The 14656-nt window shown below is 55.0% G+C and overlaps 2 protein-coding genes across 5 annotated transcripts in view; both read left to right on the top strand.

Moving 5' to 3' along the window:
- AACS (acetoacetyl-CoA synthetase) overlaps positions 1-7252 on the top strand; it is a 45013-nt gene extending 37761 nt beyond the window's left edge. For 2 of the 4 annotated variants that reach the window (XM_049698602.1, XM_004276644.3), the window contains exons 15-18: positions 2377-2446; positions 3015-3073; positions 3890-4092; positions 6766-7252. In XM_049698602.1, coding sequence (XP_049554559.1) covers positions 2377-2446; positions 3015-3073; positions 3890-4092; positions 6766-6903 — 470 coding nt within the window. In that variant the 3' untranslated portion in view covers positions 6904-7252. The remainder of the gene's footprint in view (positions 1-2376; positions 2447-3014; positions 3074-3889; positions 4093-6765) is intronic. The other 2 variants (XM_033440684.2, XM_049698601.1) reach the window with 2 other exon arrangements.
- Positions 7253-12364: 5112 nt separating this feature from the next.
- TMEM132B (transmembrane protein 132B) overlaps positions 12365-14656 on the top strand; it is a 409467-nt gene continuing 407175 nt past the window's right edge. The window contains exon 1 of the mRNA XM_033440679.2: positions 12365-13769. The gene's annotated coding sequence lies outside the window, so the exon portion shown is untranslated. The remainder of the gene's footprint in view (positions 13770-14656) is intronic.

Consider the following 14656-nt stretch of genomic DNA (forward strand, 5'->3'; position numbering starts at 1 on the left):
TGTGCAATGTGTTGTTTATTTATATTTACATTTATGTACATGGAAGGCTGGGCCATCTTTTTTTTTTTTTTTAATGTACAGGTGTACATGCTCACTCTAAAAAGATTTCAGGCAGTAGACCTGAAAGGCTGGGTTTGCCCATTCATCCTGGTGTATTTGTTCACGGGTCCCATCACCGAAATGGGAGAGCACGAGGAAAATCAGAGTGAAGCAAAATCACCTGCCATTGAAAACAAGAGAGTTTGAACTGCAGGCCCAGGGGCATGGAAACCTAGAAGGAAACCCTCAATTTCTCTGACGTGGCAACCGGGCACCAGAGCCTCCAGCCACTTGCGGATTCATCCCCTCAGCTTTGGTTTTGCAAGAGGTTGAAGCATGTCATTTCATTTTCACAAATGAAAACTTCTTCCGGGAGATTTGCATCTTCCTTTTTCTTTGCATTTCCAGGGCTTCAGTAAGGATCAGACTCATGGGAGGTCTGACTCCATATGAGCCAGACTGTGTGTGGATCTTGGCACCCAAGTTCCAAAATGAACAAGGATTCCCGGGAGGTGGGTGGGACAGGCCCTGCTGCTCTGTCTGCAGCTTGCTGTCTCCTGGGACCACCGTGTATAAGCCTGGTTTTCTGTGTAGCCATAGAGATGTGCTTCTGCAAAACTTTGGCATGTCATTTGCAAGCCTAGGAATGACTTTTCCACCCGTTTGTGTAGGGAACCCTTTAAATATCCAATTAGAAAGGAGAGGTTGCAGCCACAGCAATCAGACAAGAAAAAGAAAGAAAATGCGTCCATATCGGAAGGGAAGAAGTAAAACTGTCACTGTTTGCAGATGACATGATGCTATATGTAGAAAACCCTAAAGTCTCCACCAAAAAGCTATTAGAACTAATAAATGAATTTAGTAAAGTTGTAGCACACAAGGTTAAGATACAGAAATGTGTTGTTTCCTGTACACTAACAAAGAGCTGTCGGAAAGAAAAAGCAAGAAAACAGTTCCTTCAGAGCTGCGCCAAAAAGAATAAAATACCTAGTGGGGAAGAAAGAAGAGGTTTCTTTTTAGCTTGGGGCGGAGGGAAGAAGGCCCTCGAGGCCTCCCGTTCTCTTTGCTCAGAATAAGTGAGCTCATGAGGCCTTTCCTTCTCTTCCATGGCCTCCCACGCACTGCACGCTCCCTGCAGGCGGGGGACCTGGGCTTCATCTCCGGAGAAGCCTTGGTCGTGGCTTGTAGCCACGTGTTGGGATGAGGGCCTCAACGGAGTATGTTGTCATTGGAGGGGTAGCAGCTCAGAGTCACGGGCTGACTGGGTTATTCGCACTCACGGTTGGGACGTGTGTCAAGAACTCGGAAGGAAGAGATGGCGTCCGTGAGGACCCTGCGCTGGCTTGGTCTGCCATTTTCCCCTGGCTGGATCGCAGGGGCTCTGGGGCTTATTCCAGGAGGCCAGGCAAATGAGTTCCGAGTTGCGCAGAGCCGGCAGAGCTGTGCTCTTGACCGCTCCCTCCCCCGGGGCGCCTCCTCTATTTGTGGGACCCGCCGAGGGAGGAGGCCTCCAGGCAGTTCCCCTGTGAGGCGTGGCTCCTCTCTGCTGCTCCGTGTCGGGTGGAGGATGTGTCCAAAGCTGGGGCCGGATCCCGTGGATCTGTTGCTTTGGGGCATCCAGGACGGGGGCCTCCCCATGAACGACACCAGCCCAAGGGCCCAGCTGCACGCTGCGGGCCACGTCGGGGTGGCTCAGGGCGTGCGGTGTCAGTGTCACCTGATTCTTGCCTCTTTCTCCGCCCTCCACGTGCCCCGGGTTTCACCTGCTCGTTAAGCCTCTGTCCCGTGGCTGGTGCCTTAGTTCAGGCTTAGGTTACTGGGACTGTTGCAGTAGCCTCCCGCCTGGTCATGCTCCTTCTGCTTATTCTGTTACAAGGTGGGCCCCAACCCCTCCGGACCTGCTCCCTCAGCCGCCCCAGACCACCCTCTCTTCCCAAGGCGGGGCTTGTACTTTCCCACCCTCCATTCAGAGGCCCCCCTCAAAGCTCCATTGCTCTCCCCAGTCCCCCCCTTCACATCCTCACTGCTGGGGTTGCTCTCAGGCCCCGTGAATTCCCGCAACCCTCGTTGGTACCTGCGGGAGGGGTGTTTCTTGCGCGCTGCCGCATCTCAGACCTGGGTGTAGGGCGGACCCCACTAGAAGGTGTGCCCTTGGGGGTGGGAGCTGTCTGGTTCACTTCCGCCCCCAGCCCCACATCACACCTGCTTCTGGGCCTCGGGTGTGTCTGTTGACGAGAGTTACGTTGGTGTCATGCCTTCCGAGGGCATCTGTCCAGGCAGCCGGTCAGGATCCTGTCCCCTTGGGGTGACCGAGTCCCTCTGCCCCCCCCCCGGCAGGTGTCTGGGTGCACGGCGACTACTGCAGAATCAACCCCAAGACCAGGGGCGTCATCATGCTGGGCCGAAGGTGAGGGCCACGGACTTGGCTTCTCTTCCCTGGGGCCCCGCTTCCCGAGGCATCCGGGCAGGGAGAGGGGGGCGCTTCCCGTGTCCTGGACCCTTCCATCTGCTCGGCCTGCGGGGTGGGTTGGCTGCCCCATTTGGGGCCTTTCCTGGGTTCTTCCTGTGTCAGCTTCCCAGGGGTGGGTCTGGGCCTGACCCACATTTCTGTGCCCTGCAGTGGTGGGTCGGGGGGCTTTGGGGTGGGAGGCCTGCGGCCGACGTGCGCCCCACGTCTTGTCTGCCATCGCTACGGCCCTTCCTGGAGTGAAGGGGGGAGGGGTGCCCGCACCCGGGAGGGGGCACCTGTGCGGGGGGAGGGGCAGGGAGGTGGCCGATGTCCCCACACAGAGGGGACCCCCTTGATAGCTAGCTTTGAGTTTAGAGGGAGAAAGGGGGTGGTTGGGACTAGGAGCTGGGGAGGCGCCGGTACTGATGGCACGTGGTCGTGGAAACGGGGTGACTGTCCCTGGGGCCCCTGCGATGGGCCTCACTCTGGAGCCGCCACGTGTCCATGACCTCGTCTCTCTCTCCAGCGACAGCACACTCAACCCCAACGGAGTGCGATTCGGCAGCTCGGAAATCTATAACATCGGTGAGCGTTCTCCTCTGTCCCGGCATTATTCTCAAGTCATCCAGGAGCGGCGCAAGGAGTGTCTCAGCGGGGACCTGCTTTCCAAAGATGCCACCTTTTGGCATAACTGTTGCCCCTTTGCCTCCGGGCGTGAGAATAGACATGTATGAGGGTGTCCTTCTTTCTAGAACATGCCTTGTCCACACTGCGTGTAGCTCAAAAAACCTCAGGACAGGATTCTTAAGGTCCCGTGGCCCATCCCCATTCCGTTACATCTCATCCTCATGGTGAGCTCCATCAGGTTGGTCAACTGTGTCTACTCTTTATGGGTGGAGAAAAACACACAGAGAGGTTGTGTGATTGCTGGCAGTCACACAGCACCACCATCCAGGACGCCAAATAAAGACAGTGGGCCTTATGGGTGCACAGTAGAGTCACCCGTGAGCCTTAAAATGTCCCACCGGGGCCACGAAATCAGCCTCCCGGGGAGGCGGCCTCATGCGGATGGCAGAGTCCCAAAGTCATGTCAGGGTTGTGTAATCAGGGTGGAATCTCGATCCATGTGATTCCAGCCTTTCTTCCTCCCACCACTGGAGTACCCTCGAGCACTTGATTCCTTTTCTTATTTTTAAATTTGTAATTGAGTAAGTAAGGCGGGTGCCCGGCTCCTTGTAAGATGTCAGCCCTTCCAGCGCGAGCTACGGCTCTCTGACTCTGCTGGTGACAGGTGTCCTTCTGCCTGTTCCCCGGGGCTCCTGCCAGGGGGGCAGGGGAGCCACGGCAGTCCCCATCAAGGTGGGATGGTGTGAGAGCGAGGCCGTGGCCCTGTCTCTGCAGTGGAGGCCTTCAAGGAGGTCCTGGACAGCCTGTGTGTCCCCCAGTACAACAAGGACGGGCAGGAGAGGGTGATCCTCTTCCTGAAGATGGCTTCCGGCCACACCTTCCGGCCCGACCTGGTGAAGAGGATCTGCAGCGCCATCCGCCTGGGCCTGTCTGCCCGGCACGTGCCCAGCCTCGTCCTGGAGACCCAGGGCATCCCGGTACGGCCCCCCACGAGCCCGCATGCTTCCGGACCTCTCATCTAGACGCTTGCTCAGGCTTTATATATAGTTGGTCCCCGTTGCCTGGCAACCCCATCCTGTTTTCGGCCATCTCCCTCTCTCTCTCTCTTTTTTTTTACTCTTCCTAAATTGCATGTAAAGCAACTTCTGCTAAATACCAGTCTTCAGAGGGTAAGCAGGCCCCGCCCGGCACGTCCAACTGGCTTTTCGTCTGTGTGGTTTTAGCGTGTGCTCAAATTATTAATGCAAAAATTAATTTTAACTTTTTAAAGAGTCGCTGGGGTGCCGTTCCTCCTGCCTTTTAATCTTAAGTTCTGCCTGCAGAAAGAAGATGTGAATCTATTTAGAGGCGCAGCTCCAGAAAGCTGCCCCCTCCCCCCAATACTTTGTTTAGGTTCTCAGTGCGGGAGGAGATGCGCTCAGGTTGGATCACGGCTTTAACCTGCGGTCGCTTACAAAACGAAGGCCTCTGCGTATGTATACACGCGTGTGCGCACACAGCAGTGCAAGGGCACAGCCGAGCCAAGCCCGCAGAGTAGCTGTTCACAGAGGCGGGGACGGGAATGGGTTAACCGGGCCACCAGGGGAAGGAGCGTCTGGATGTCGCTCCCCGAGCAGGGGCGGGCATGTGAGGTGCAGTTAGAACCAGGGCTTTTTATACCGTCCACATATTTCCTTTCCACTTTGGTTACGCGTAGGAAGGGCCCCCGCGGCCTGGGAGTTCTCTTGTCTCACTCGGCGGGCGGGTGACTCCGGGTGACGCTGTGCAGACAGTGGCTCTCAGGGAGAGAAGGGGCTTCTTGAGTCAGTGACACTCACTGTCTTTTCCCTGGTGAGGGTCTTAGGCTTCCCTTCAGTGGATCAGTTCTGTCTGGATCTGGAACAGTTTGGGGAACTAGAATGTGAGAGTCCCCTTGGCTTTATCTTGTTGAGAATGAATCTGTGTCCTTTGCTGCCGGAATGGTGATTCCCAAACTGTATCTGCTCACAAGAAGAGTGGAGCGATTTGCTGGAAGGTGAGGAACACCCCGGCCTGTCTTTCTTTCTGTCCTCAGCCTGGCTCTTGTCCCCTGACTTCCGGGCACTCAGTTCAGCTCTCTCCTCCTCCGTCCGCTTGACCTGTGAAGTCGTTTTGAGGGTTCCCGGGGCTTTTTCAAGCGCCCTCGTGTTCTCAGATCCCTGTGGTCTGAACTAATGGAGCACTTCGGAGAGGATTCGCCCTGTGCCACCAGGCTGGGGGGTGGGGGGTCTGGCCCAGCCACAGGGGCTCGGGGCTGGACACGGCCAAGGTCACGGCCGGGGGTCTGGTCACACCAAGGGGAACACGAACAGGCATCTGAGGCCCTGCCAGGCTGGAGGGCCCGGCGGCCATGACTGCCCTGATCTCAGCAGGTCTTTGTCACTGGTCACAGCTGACGTGCTGGCCCATCCTGACGGGAGGCTGTGCCTTATCTTCTGGGTAGGGGGGTAGGGAGGGGGCCAAGCAGGAGTCCAAAGACCTTCTGCCCCACCCCAGCCCTTCTCACCAAGAAGCAGGAGAAGGATTTCTATTTTTCTTTTTTTTTTTTGCGGTACGCGGGCCTCTCACTGCTGTGGCCTCTCCCGTTGCGGAGCACAGGCTCCGGGCGCGCAGGCCTAGCAGCCATGGCTCATGGGCCCAGCCGCTCCGCGGCATGTGGGATCTTCCCGGACAGGGGCACGAACCTGTGTCCCCTGCATCGGCAGGCGGACTCTCAACCACTGCGCCACCAGGGAAGCCCAGGGGAAGGATTTCTTCTAAAACGATGTCTTGTTTGTTTTGTCAGCTGATGCAGGCTGTTCTTGGGGCTTTAAAGCACAGAAAGCACGTGAGACGTTTGCATTTCAGGGCGAGAGGGGCTGACGACACCCCAGTGACAGGTGGTCCTTCAGAAGCCGGTGCTCAGATCCTTAATTAGTTCACACGTAGACCGAGGTTTTCAATGAATGAATTTTAATTACATCTCAGGATAAAAAAAAAAAAATGCCAGTGTGAGGAGAGATCAGGGCACCGGCGGTTTATTAAAGGGCTCTCTGTTTGTTCCAGAATTTTCCTGGTCCCTAAACACGCCAGCACAGCCGCCAAATGACCATTGGGGTTAAAGATGAAACGCGTGCTATGAATTTTAGGGGGGCCTCTGAGCATTTGGACAGAGTCCGACCATGGGAAAAGCAGTGCCCCATCTCATTCAGATGACGGTTCTGGGGGAAGATTTGCCGGAAGTTTGGCGAGGCTCTTGGACGTAGCTCACTTTCCGGTGGTCAGGGACAGTCACAGGAAGCCAGCCCACTCCTGAAATAAGCTAGTCTTTCTAGTATAATAAACAGTGTAAGAAAGTAAATGTAAGCAAGAGGCAGTGTAACAGCGAGGCACGTCGAGAGCTGTGTGCGCCTTAACTCGTCAGCTTGCCCACAGCCTCGGGGCGATGCTCTGGTCCCCAGGTGATGTTCCAGGGGAACAAACCCAGGTTAAGGAACTCGCTCACGGTCACCCACCGAGAATCGCTCGCTCTGGTCGCCCCAGGTCACGATGGTCGTTTCGGCTTGGACGTGCCCAGATGTCAGAGCTGAGGGACTTCTTTCCCCTTCGGGTCTAAACGCTCTTCCTGTCTGCTTCCTCCCCTCCCCTGGCAGTACACCCTCAACGGCAAGAAAGTGGAAATGGCCGTGAAGCAGATCATCGCTGGGAAAACCGTGGAGCACCACAAAGCCTTCTCAAACCCCGAGACCCTGGATTTGTACCGGGACGTCCCCGAGCTGCAGGACTTTTGAACCAGGCCAGCTGGCACGTCCCTGAGCCACACACGTCTGTACTGTCACTTCTGTGCATTCAAGAAGTTACTTAGAGGGACTTCCCTGGTGGCGCAGTGGTTAGCAATCCGCCTGCCAATGCACGGGACACGGGTTCGAGCCCTGGTCCGGAAGGATCCCACATGCCGCGGAGCAGCGAAGCCCGTGCGCCACAACTACTGAAGCCTGTGCTCTAGAGCCTGTGCTCTGCGACGAGAGAAGCCACCGCAATGAGAAGCCCACTCGCCGCAACTAGAGAAAGCCCGGGGGCAGCAACGAAGACCCAACGCAGCCAAAAATAAATAAATGAATAAAAAAAAAAAAAAAAAAAGAGATGACTTAGAAACCTACGGCTCTTAGAAAAGGAGTTTGCACCAAGTCTGTAGGCCTGGGGAAGAACGATTCTCTGCTCTGAGGTTTCATCTGGTGGATCCCTGAGTCTTCCACCCACCACAGAGGGATCCTGACCTTCAGGGGCCGAAAGGGAGGGTTTGGGTTGTGTGTGTGGCAGTCTGGAGAGTGTATGTCTTTGCACACTCGCAGGGAGGAGCTGGGGTCTCCTGTGCGTGCACCGGCATGGCCGACGCCTGGTCTCCATCCAGGGCCCGCAGGCATCTTGGTGACGGCTCACCCCAGGGCAGTGACCAGCCTGCAGCCTTGTACTGTGGTTCCATTTCCCTCTCTTAAGGCCCAGATCTTTTTCTTCCCTTTGTTTTCGTCTCCCGGCTCTGGCTGCCACCCTTCAGGGCCCATCTGTCTGCTGTGGCACGTTACCTGTCACGGCGCCCGTCCCAGGGTGACTTTACAGCATCTCACGGCAGATTCTCAGGACCCCGGGCCGACCGCTCCCGCTCTCTGTGTGTCACGGACAGAATCTGGGCAGCTCCTGGGGGAACTGTGTGTCACACCCAGCCACCGGTGCTCCCCAGCAGATAGAGTTCCAGTTCCCTTTGGAGAATGAGTGGGTTTCATGTTTTAATAGGATCTCTTAATTTCACGGGCTTTGAGTGGTTTGAAATTTTTTTAATGTTAATTAAGCGTGTGGTGTGTGGGTGTTTGAAGGCGTGGGTGATGTCCATGCCGTGGGGAGTGTCACTCAGGGATGCGGACGAGCCCCCAGGCCACGGGTCCTGCTGCGGCAGAGCCGCTGGGCCTCAGGGGACGTGGCCTCACTGCACAGGGGGCCGGGACCTGCACATCCAAAGCTTGTCGCCAGCAGCTGTATGTACAGTTCAGCCTCTTAACACACTCCTGTCATCATAATGTTCATTTTTGTATTTTTTGAAACCGAGTACAGTGAAAAGCTTTCTTGAACCCTTTTTCTCATGGATTATAGAAAAGGGGCAGTGCTGAGTTTACTGGAGTTAATTTATGACCACATTTTAAATGCAGAGTAAAGTCCGGAAAAGTGATTCTATCCCGGGATAGTAAAGAGGTTTCCCCTCAGGTGGCAGCTCTGATAAACTGGTGATAGGCAGAGTGTCCCATTCAGAAGGACTCTGAAGCCAAATCTCAGCTGAAAAGAAATGCATCAGGATTGGCCAGCAGTGTCTGTCATGGCTAAATGCTGGATTGTTTCTTGTCAAGTGTGAATGTCAAGTATAAACTGGGTATTGTAAGAGATTGGACAGGGCTCTGCCAACTTAAAGGCAGACACACAATGTTTAATAAACTATTTCAAACTTCATAAAAACAACGGGGCAGGTGCTATGAGGCATTTAATACAGTAAGCATATACGTATATGTGCACACCCCCGTGCGAGTGGCGTGCTGCGTGTTTTCTCTGAAGCCGGGGCTGGATCTGGGGGCCTAAAGCTGGTGCAGATGGGGCAGCCAGGAGCCGCAACCCGCTGGGAGATGTTTGGCCCAGGTGGCGGGGGCATGTCCTGGGTCCCTGCGAGTTAGCGGCCGTGCCTGGTGACCGAATGGCCCCAGAGCCCTTCTCAGTGTGAAGCCACCCCCCAGAGGACGAGGACTTTCCTCACCCTGGGCTCCCCCAGGGCTCAGGGCCGCCGGGGTTCTGGACAGCACTTTCTCATCATTGCAGGAGCCGGGGGCCGCTTGGGTCGTGCCTGGCTCTGTGTCGCAGCATCCGGGCTGCCCCCTGGCAGGGCTCATTTTTCTCGCGTCATGGCAGGTTAGAGGCCGCTGTAGGGCGGGTGTAGGGGCGATAGGTGCCCGGCTCCTCCTGTGCCCTGGGCTCCGCCGTGCTCGCGTGGGGCTGCTCACCCCGCCCGCGTCCCAGGCAGGAAGGAGGACGTGACCAGGGCCAGGCGAGAGGCAAAGAGCCTGTCCCTCCTCAGCATGCCCCGTTTGTATCAGCAAAACAATGGCTTTTCTGGAAAGCCCACCCAGTGCATATCTGCTTATGCCTCAGAGGCCAGAACTGGCCACAGGCCACCTCTCCCTGCGGGGGAGGCTGGACAGCTGAGTGTTTTTAAACCGGGCCTGTTACCTTTGTGTACAGGCATACCTCATTTTATTGCACTTCACTTTATTGTGCTTTGCAGATATTGTGTTTTGGGTTTTTTTTACCAGTTGAAGGTTTGTGACAACCCTGTTGCAAATCTGTAGGTGCTGTCTGCTCACTTCGTGTCCTTGTGTCACATTTTGGCAATTCTCGCAATATTTCCAACCCTCCACCTGCAAGAAGATTACAACTCACTGAAGGCTTAGACAGAAGTTTTTAGCCATAAAGTATTTTTTAGTTAAGGTACGTACATTTTTGTTTTAGATATAATGCCATCGCATAGTTAATAGACTACAGTATAGTATAAACAACCTTTATGCGCACTGGGAAACCAAAAACTTCGTGTGACTCGCTCTATTGCGGTGGTCGGGACAGAACCGGCCATGTCTCCCAAGTATGCCTGTATTAGTTTCCTGCTGCTGCTGTAACAAATTACCACAAACTTCAACCAGCATGAATTTATTATAGTTCTGGGGGGTCTGAAGTGTGACGCAGGTTTCGCTGGGCTAAAATCAGAGCGCCGGCAGGTGGTGTTCCTCCTGCGGGCTCTAGGGGTCGCCCGTTCCTTGCCGTCCAGCTTCTGGAGGCACCTCCCTCCTCGGCTGGTGGCTCATCCCTCATCCTCAAAGGCTGCAGCAGTCTAACACCCCTGCCTCCCTCTTCCACGTACAAGGACCTCTGTGATTACCCTCACTCAGAGGCCTCACTCAAATAGTCCAGGATAATCCCCTATTTTAACACCTACTGATTAGCAAGCTTAATTCTGTCTGCAGCCTTAAATGCCCCTGGTCACATAACCTAACGTTTTCACAGGTTCCAGGGATTGGGATGTGGGCATCCTTCTGGGGGTGGGAGTGGGATTATTCTTCCTACCTGGCTTTGCAAACTCCGCCAGGTGCTGTAGGGCAGGAAGGGGAAGAGTGGTGGTCAGGAAGGCGTGAGCCCCGAGCCGGGGGAGTGAACAGTCGGGACCCCTGGTTGCTGACTGCCCCCGGGCGGGGCTCATCCTCCCCGTGTGACCGGCCTGCCAGCCTCCTTCCCAGGGCTAAGGTCAGACCCGGGACCCCCGGCCCTCTCCTCCGGCCGGGTGCTTGGAAGCCACTTCATATTGGCTGTGCCTGAGGAGTCGTTAGGGCTTACTCGCCCTGCCCTTTAGTTCTGGCAAGACGTCCCGGGCCGGCTGAGCTCACGCGTCCTTATTAATAAGCCGCGCTGGACAACTTCATTAACGAGAGACAGATGGGCTGGAACAACAGCCCACTCCATCGCCCGCGGAGCCAGCTCTCCCGTGGAGTGCCTTGGCCCCAGCATCGCTCTTCAAAACCCCGGCACCTGCCGGCCAGCTGCACTGAGCCTTCCTCCCTGCTCCTATCCTTCCCGTTCCCACACCACGCGTGTCCCAGCAGCAGCTCCAGGGAGCCTTAGGACCTGCAGCGCGGCCTGGCCGGGGCTGTGAAGTTCTGTGCCCCTGGTCGCCTCCCACGGGTGACAGAGGAGAGTAGGGAAGGAGAAAACGGGCAAGCTGACTTCTGGAAAATTCTTCCATCCACCCGGCGCCCGATCCAGACCCTCCCTGCCGCCCCCGCCCTCCCCCGGCGCCACCCTGTCACCCCGAGCACCATCGTGCACAAAACACAAGAACGGTTCCGGTTCATCAAGCAAATAGGTGTTGAACACACAGCCAAGGTGATGGGGAGCCTGTCGGATGCCGCCGGGAAGCCCAAGCTGGCGTTGATGAGCGAGTTGCCGTTTACATCAACACAAACTCATTCTAAAAGCCTGCTGCCATCATGTCCCCAAGCCTTGGAGGCTGTCATAAATGGAAAGGAAAAGGCCCGCTTAGATGATGTTTAAAATGCACTGTGAGCTACGTGCTGGCTCCTTGTCACGGCTGATCATCTTGGAGCGTGCCCTTGGCCGTCCCAGCAGTAAGTGGACGGTCTTATAATTTCATTAGATGACTTCCAGGGGAGAAACCGTTGTTAAGTCAATTCATTATGCTCTGGAACAATTTCCAAACTTTTTCATCTTGGGACGCCCTCCGTGTGCTTCCTCCTACTCTTTCTTTCCCTGGCTCGAACTGTAACTCATGAGTCAGGCTAGGTTTTGGGGAGAGGAAAAGGGACAGCCTGGACCCAGTTTTCATTTTCTGGGCTTCGAGCTTGCCGCTCTCATCAGTCCTGCTCACCATTTACCTGCTGAGCGTGGTCTCACTCCTTTTGGTGTCCGCTTGCATTTTTCAATCATGACTCAGGATTTTCCTGGCTACGTGTAACAGAAACCCTGATCCAAACTGGCTCAGGCGAAAAAAGGGTATTATTGGCCCACAGTTCTGAAAACTCAAGTGCTGCGACTAGCTTCAAGTGTGGCAGGATCCAGGGGCTCCGTGATGTCATCAGTGTTCTCTGCCCCCATATCAGCTCTGCCCTCCTCTGTGTTGATCACATTCTCAGTTGGCTTCTCCTCTCAGGAGAGCAAGGTGAATACTTACAGCTCCAGGCTACATCCTCACAGGGCTGAGAGGGGAGAAACATTTTTTTCCCCTAGCAGTTCCAACGTGAGTGGCCATGTTGAAGCTCATTGGACTGTTTGGATCACGTGCCCAAACCTGAGCCAATCACTGTGGCCAGGAGGAGAGACTATGCTGATTGGCTAAGCCTGGGTCACATGACTCCCGGCAGGCGTGGAGCCGGCTCCTTCCAGTAAGCGGGACTGAGGGTGAGGGAGGTGGGTCCTGGAGGAGCGTGTGGCTTTGCTTTAAGAAGCAGAGGCAGGGACTTCCCTGGTGGTCCAGTGGTTAAGACTCCGAGGAAGACTCAGCACTTCCACTGCGCGGGGAGCGGGTGGGATCCCTGGTCGGGGAACGAAGCTCTCCCAAGCCGGGTGGGCACGGCCAAAACCAAAAAGCAGCAGAGGCAGCAACCAGCCCCTCTGTTTCTTTTCATCTTTTCTTAGGTGTCAGCCCTTCTCTTCTTTCCTCCCGGGTTCCTTCTTTCTCTAGGAGAGACTCCCTCTCACCTGTGTGTCTCTCCCTGCTCCTGGGCCCCTCCCCAGCACGACAGAATCTCAGGTTGCTTGGAAAACGAGCTGGGTCCTGGTGACTTAGAATGGATTTCCAGATTAAGAAAATAGGGGTGGGCTGGGGAGAAATGTGCTCTGTTTTTTGCATAACCTAAACTCTGCAAAGTGAAGCTCTGAAATCTTATGTTTGCCTTTAAAAGTCTGTGAGACTCTGGGTTAACATTTAGCTGCCCCCCTCTGAGGCCTCTGCAGCCCAGGTGCTGGGCCAGGGGCTGCGGTGTGGGCAGGTGGGCTCAGCCCGCCTGGGGGGCTGACGCAGTGCCACTCTTCCTCCTGCCCACACCTGGGGCCCCTGCTCCCCTCCCCTCCCCTCCCCTCTCCTTCCTCCTCTCTCCTCCTCCCCTCCCCCTTTCCCCTCCCCCTCTTCCCCTCTTCCCCCTTCTCTCCCCACCCCTCCCATCTCTTGACTTTAGACCAATCACTTTCCCTCTCTGTGCCTCAGTTTCCTCACTCAAGACGTGGGATGATAAGAAACAACCACCTGCTATGGCTGGGAGAGGCTGCGGTGAGACCAGAGATAGAAATCACTATAAACAGAGGCACCAGAATCACTCAGGTCAAACCCTGCACCTGCCTGAAGTTCTTCACTCCTCTGACCACCACGCCTGAAACGGACTCACATCCCCTCTCCCTGGGAAGCCTGTCCTGCTGTGCCAGTCTGGGCTGACATGTCCCATCTGTAGTGGACACACCCTACAATGGCCCCATAATTCCCACCCTTAGCACCCACACTTGTGTGTTACCCACTCCTCTTGATGTGAGTGGGACCTATGACCTGAGTCTGACCAATAGGATATGGCAAAGGTGAAGAGATTTTGCAGATGCAGTTAAGGTCCATAATCAGTTGACTTTGCATTAATCGAAAGGAAGTCTATCCAGGTGGGCCTGAAATGATGACATGAGTCCTTTAAAAGAAGTTCCAGGCCTTCCCTGAAGTCAGAGACTCCAAGCAGCAGAAATTTCTGGCTTTAAAGCAAGCTACCATGTACTCTGCAGCCACAGGAAGTGAATTCTGCCAGCATCTGAGAGAGCTGGGAAGGAGAGCCTTCTCGAATCAGGCCTCCAGACAGAACACAGCTGGACCTCCACCTTTTTTTTCTGGCTGCGCCACACAGCATGCGAGATCTTAGTTTCCCGACCAGGGATTGAACCTGTGCCCCCTGCAGTGGAAGCTCAGAGTCCTAACCACTGGACCACCAGGGAATTCCCCTGGACCTCCTGGACCTTGATGGAGCCTTGTGAGACCATGAGCTGTGAACCAGCTAAGCAGTGCCTGGACTTCTGGCCAATGAAAATGGTAAGATTGTGTGTGTGTGTGTGTGTGTGTGTGTGTTAATAAATTTATTCATTTTATTTATTTTTGGCTGCGTTGGGTCTTCGTTGCTGTGCATGGGCTTTCTGTAGTTGCGGTGAGCAGGGGCTGCTCTTCATTGTGGTGCACGGGCTTCTCATGGCGGTGGCTTCTCTTGTTGTGGAGCACGGGCTCTAGGCGCATGGGCTTCAGTAGTTGCGGCTCGCGGGCTCAGTAGTTGTAGCTCACGGGCTCTAGAGCGCAGGCTCAGTAGTTGTGGTGCACGGGCTTAGTTGCTCCGTGGCATGTGGGATCTTCCCGGACAAGGGGTCGAACCCGTGTCCCCTGAATTGGCAGGAGGATTCTTAACCATTGCGCCACCAGGGAAGCCCTGTGTGTGTTGTTTTAAACCTTTTAAGTTTGTGATAATCTATTATGAAGCAATAGAAAACAAATACACCCTCTCAATGGCCCGGGCCTCAGCAGGTGTGATCACACCCCACTTACCACCTCTCTGTGTGTGAGACCTGTCTCCTCAGCCTCCCTCAGGCCCTTGAAGATGGGACTCTTCCTCCTTCTCTGTATCTCCACCCTTCAGTCCCAACCACAGAGTAAGCCTTCAATAAAATGCTCATTTGAACTGGGACTGGCACTGTGACAAAAAGCCATCTCTTATCACAGGCTTCAGGCACAGCGGGATCCAGGAGCTGGGATAATGTGATCAGCTTTCAGCATCATGCTCTCATGGCATCTTGTAAGGGCAGTAGGGTGTAGTGGTTAAGAGCATGGGCTCTGGAATTCGGTTGCCAGATAGAATACAGGAAACTCAGTTAAATTTGAATTTTAGATACACAGTGAATAGCTTTTTAGTGTAAGTATGTCCCCAATATTAC

This window comes from Orcinus orca, chromosome 15 (assembly GCF_937001465.1).
Source record: "Orcinus orca chromosome 15, mOrcOrc1.1, whole genome shotgun sequence".
Classification (NCBI taxonomy): Eukaryota; Metazoa; Chordata; class Mammalia; order Artiodactyla; family Delphinidae; genus Orcinus; species Orcinus orca.